General features: G+C 38.7%; 1 protein-coding gene across 1 annotated transcript; it reads left to right on the forward strand.

Annotated features, from left to right (window-relative positions):
• Positions 1 to 1,376: 1,376 nt before the first annotated feature.
• On the forward strand, positions 1,377 to 4,038 carry LOC120084344 (uncharacterized). Its single transcript, XM_039040163.2, has 2 exons — positions 1,377 to 2,355; positions 3,026 to 4,038. Exons 1-2 carry the CDS (start codon positions 1,792 to 1,794, stop codon positions 3,725 to 3,727), a joined length of 1,266 nt encoding a protein of 421 aa, XP_038896091.1. The 5' UTR covers positions 1,377 to 1,791; the 3' UTR covers positions 3,728 to 4,038.
• Positions 4,039 to 4,314: the final 276 nt, after the last annotated feature.

Below are 4,314 nucleotides of genomic sequence, written 5' to 3' on the forward strand. Positions count from 1 at the left end.
TTCATTAAAGAAAGATATATTTTGACCTCGAGATGATAATGAAGAACTTCTTGGTCCTGAAGTACTATATCTTAGTGAAATTGGTGCACTTATGTATCTTGTTAATAATACAAGACCGGATATTGCATTTTCAATAAATTTATTAGCAAGATATAGTTCTTCTCCAACAAAAAAAACATTGGAACGAAATTAAACATATACTCCGTCATCTCCAAGGAACAATTGATATGAGTTTGTTTTATCCAAATAAATCAAATTTTGATTTAGTTGGTTAAACAGATTCTGTAAGATTCTGGATATATATCTTATCCACACAAAGCTAGATCTCAAACAGATTATCTATTCACATGTGGAGGAACTGTTATATCGTGGCAGTCAGTGAAACATACCATAATGGCTACTTCCTCAAATCATGTTGAAAATTCTTATAATTCACGAGACTAGTCGAGAATGTGTATGGCGAAGATCAATGACTCAGCACATTTGTGAAACATGTGGTTTGTCTTCTAATAAAAATCTTGCAATAATATTATACGAAGACAACACAATATGCATATCCCAAATCAAAGGAGGATATATTAAAGGGGATAGAACAAAGCATATTTCACCAAAGCTTTTCTACACTCATGATCTTGAAGAAAATGACGACATCACTGTACCACAAATTTGTTCGAAAGATAACCTGACAGACTTATTTACAAAGGCATTACCTATCGCAACTTTGAAAAACTGGTGCACAATATCAGAATGCGACAACTCAGAGATCTCAAATGATATTCCATGGGAGGGAGTAAATATACTTTTTAGGAGTATAAATATATGAAATGTGTAATTTTTTTTTCTTCACTGGGATTTTTTTTCTATTGAATTTTTTCCTAGTAAGGTTTTAACGAGACATATTTTCTATATATAATGGGCATCTAAGGGGAGTATTATAAATATTATTTATAATAGATGCCCATTAGATGCTTTGCTTAGTGTCTACTGACCATGGGTCATACCTCCATTTTCCAAAGTGTTGTCTATGTGTTTCAAGATTACACATATATTAGTGTCCATGTAATCCACTCTTGCAAAATTGTCTATAAATAGTGGCATTTGGTAGATAGATTTTAGAAAACACATTGGAAAAATTCCATAAAAATTGGAGAAAATAGAGAATTTAGAGAAAATTATTTATTTTATTATTATATTATATTCATTTTAATATTATATTTTATTGATATCCGTATTATTGTCAGACTTCTCAAGTTCACAACAAAAACAAGTAAAACAATAATGAAGGACATGTTTCTTTGTGATTTTCTTTTAGAAATAACACTTATAGGGTGTTTGACCCCAACATCATAAGTTAATATTAAATAAGTGGCGGCTGCGTTTTTAACCTCAGCAAAATTTACTTGTGTTTAAGAGTGTATTGTTTTTGTCTGTTTTGTGTACAACACAGAAACGTGAAGTTTTTCAATTGTTTTGTACGAAACGGATCATGTGAAACAACAAAAACCCAAAAACCAAAATCAATCCATTGAAATCTATCTGCTTGTTCCTGTTATTGAGCAAAAGCCCTTTTCCCACACTGCATCCACCGGCCCATCTCCGATCAGATCTATTCCCTTTTTCTCTAGATCTGCCCACCAACGAAAAACAATAAAGAAAATAACCCCTCGATTCGTTTCAATCTAAAATCCCCCTCGCATTATGCAGAATTCTTGCTCCCAAATGCTCAATCATGAGCATTTCCAGTGAGGAAATCGCTGAGATCGATAAGGTTTGTGCATCGATTTCGCTGAAATGGGATCGGCCCAGTCCGTGCAATTAGCGGAGGAAAGAGAGGAGGACGAGGAGGAGGAAGAAGAAGACGACAATGAAGATGATGGTGATGATAATGTCGAGCCGGCCAGAGCTGAATTGGATAACTACTTGGTCAAGAAGGTTCTCGAGCAGGAGCCGGAGATGCTACCTTGTCACGCATTAGCGTCGCCGTTGTCCCCTCAGCCGTCGTCCCTTGGTACGCCTCGATTGGGGCCGGCGATCAAGGTCTGGGACCCGTATAATGTTCTGGCGCCTCCACCGCAGCTGCCTCCGCCGCCGTTGTTCACGCGGAGCTTCTCGTCTAGTTCGATTGACGACGATCGGGTGGTTATGGAGGTTTTCCTGATCAGCCACGGGGAGTGTGAGTTGAATTTGAGGTCGGACTTGGTCGGCGGGCGGTGCCCTGAGGCGGGTTTGACGCCGAAAGGCAAGCGCCAGGGAAGAGCGTTGGCGGTGTTCTTGAAATCTCAGGGGGTTCGTTTCAATGCCGTGTATTCGTCTCCCTTGGATCGGGCCCGATCCATGGCGGTTTCAGTTTGCCAGGTAATAATTCCGTCGCATTACGCTCATCAACTGTTTGTCAATTGTCCTCTGTGGCATTCATTTTCTTTTTAGCGTAGGATTGAATCGAGGTTACTTGGTTTGCTAATCTCTTGTTCATCCTTTGAATTTGATGAAAATCTTGGTTTCAAACAATCTATGAAGATTTTGTTAGATGATATAATTAAATTTACCATAAACCTATCGGCTTGACTCTTAGGTCAGTTGGTGATTGAAGAGATTTTACAATATAACTAACTAAATGAGGAATGGGCTATGTTGTGCCCACCATAGTATTATAGTTTAGGCAAGCAAGCAAGCAATGGATAGTAATAAACCTTAGCCAACTACTATTGCATTTGAATACTTCAAGAATCCCAGCTAGATGATGATATTCTTAGTTGGATTCTGGAGGGTTATCGATGATTTGTTCTGGTTGGGGCTGGATTTAAATGGTTGAAAATCTTGGGTTGATGGTAGAAACTATCTCCTGGATATTGCATTGTTATAGAATCAAGGTATTTGATTGAAACCAGTGGATAGCTGTAGCTGCTATTGCTATGGCCTACAAGTGACTTGGTTAATGCCTGCGTTACATTACATCTTTGATTCTTTTTTCTGGATTGTTTTTTTTTCTTGAATTGTGTAGACCATCTATGAAATGAACTTGCAGGAAATGAATTTTATGGAGGAACAAATACAAAACTCAGATGCCCTTACAGAGATGAGTCAAGGACACTGGGAGCGTTGCCTTCGGTCTGAAATATATACGCCTGAAACATTAAACTTCATTGATCGAATTCAACCCGACTTCTCTCCACCAGCTGGAGAATCGCTAAGGCAGGTTGAATTCCGTATGGTTCATTTTCTTAATGGAACCATCTTGGAACTTCCTGAAAAGCTGAGGTCAGATGTTTTATCACACCGTCCCAATGAGACACTTCAAATGTCACACGAACTAACCAACTCAATTCACGATCGAGATGGGCATTCTCTCCCATCCCCACATTGGGACTTGCCTCATAGGCAGCGGCACGGGATCACGAGGAGAAAGTCTGGCAAAAGCAGGCTACAAACTGTAACCACCACTGGAGAACATGAAGCTGAAGACGAGATCTCCCCTCATGATGCCACTCACCAAAGTACACTAAATGATTTAAGTATCAGGAACTCCTCCTTGTGTACGACTTGTATCGGCATCTTCACGCATTCAATTCCAATTAAATGTCTCCTCGCAGGCCTCCTCGAATGCAGCTTGGTAATGCTGCACAAGTTTTGCATTGAAGATTCATCTGTGACTGTTTTACAACATTCACTAAAATCAGGCTGGCAGATAAAAACGTTGAATGATACCGCACACCTCAGGCTTCTCTAATGAAAGCAATTCCACTTCCCTATCGGTCGATTCCAATGCCAGAAGAGGATCTGTTATAATATAATGGCCAAATCTGCCATTTATATCATTTTTGGATTGAACTTTTCCTTTTAATCCTTTTCCTTGTTTTTTTTGCTTTAGCAGGCAATATTCTCGAATCCCTGTTGTAAACTTTTTAGTATTTATGATAGATTCAACCCCCCCACACCTCTCACAGAATTATGGCAAAGTGAAAGTTGCTGTATCAAGTGATTAAGTTGCTGTATCAAGTGATTCTTTTGATAATATGTACCATTTTATCATTGATCTTATGTGATTGAATTATACATACAGGCACGATCTTCTCATGAAAGCAGGTTGGCAGCACAGCAGCTCGAGACTGATGGGAAATCTACTTGTTTGGTTGTTTTGATCTGAAAATGCTGTTCTTTTCTCCTTATCATTTGCAGACATTGTTAAGTGGAAGCGAAAACTCCTGTTGGCATAAAAGTACTTTTCTGTTGTTGGTTGTTGTCCTTGATGAAATTGAAGGGAAAGGACATGGACAACCAAATTGCTGCTAGAAAGTAGAATTTAAAGCTTTTTCA

The sequence above is a fragment of the Benincasa hispida genome, chromosome 1, assembly GCF_027475165.1.
Source record: "Benincasa hispida cultivar pf3 chromosome 1, pf3_genome.v1.1, whole genome shotgun sequence".
Classification (NCBI taxonomy): Eukaryota; Viridiplantae; Streptophyta; class Magnoliopsida; order Cucurbitales; family Cucurbitaceae; genus Benincasa; species Benincasa hispida.

Excerpts from the sequence above, each read along its gene's own strand:
- LOC120084344 (XM_039040163.2), top strand. The coding sequence starts at position 1,792 with ATGGGATCGGCCCAGTCCGTGCAATTAGCGGAGGAAAGAGAGGAGGAC. Across the intron at positions 2,356-3,025 it reads TGGCGGTTTCAGTTTGCCAG|GAAATGAATTTTATGGAGGA; the intron begins GTAATAATTCCG and ends ATGAACTTGCAG.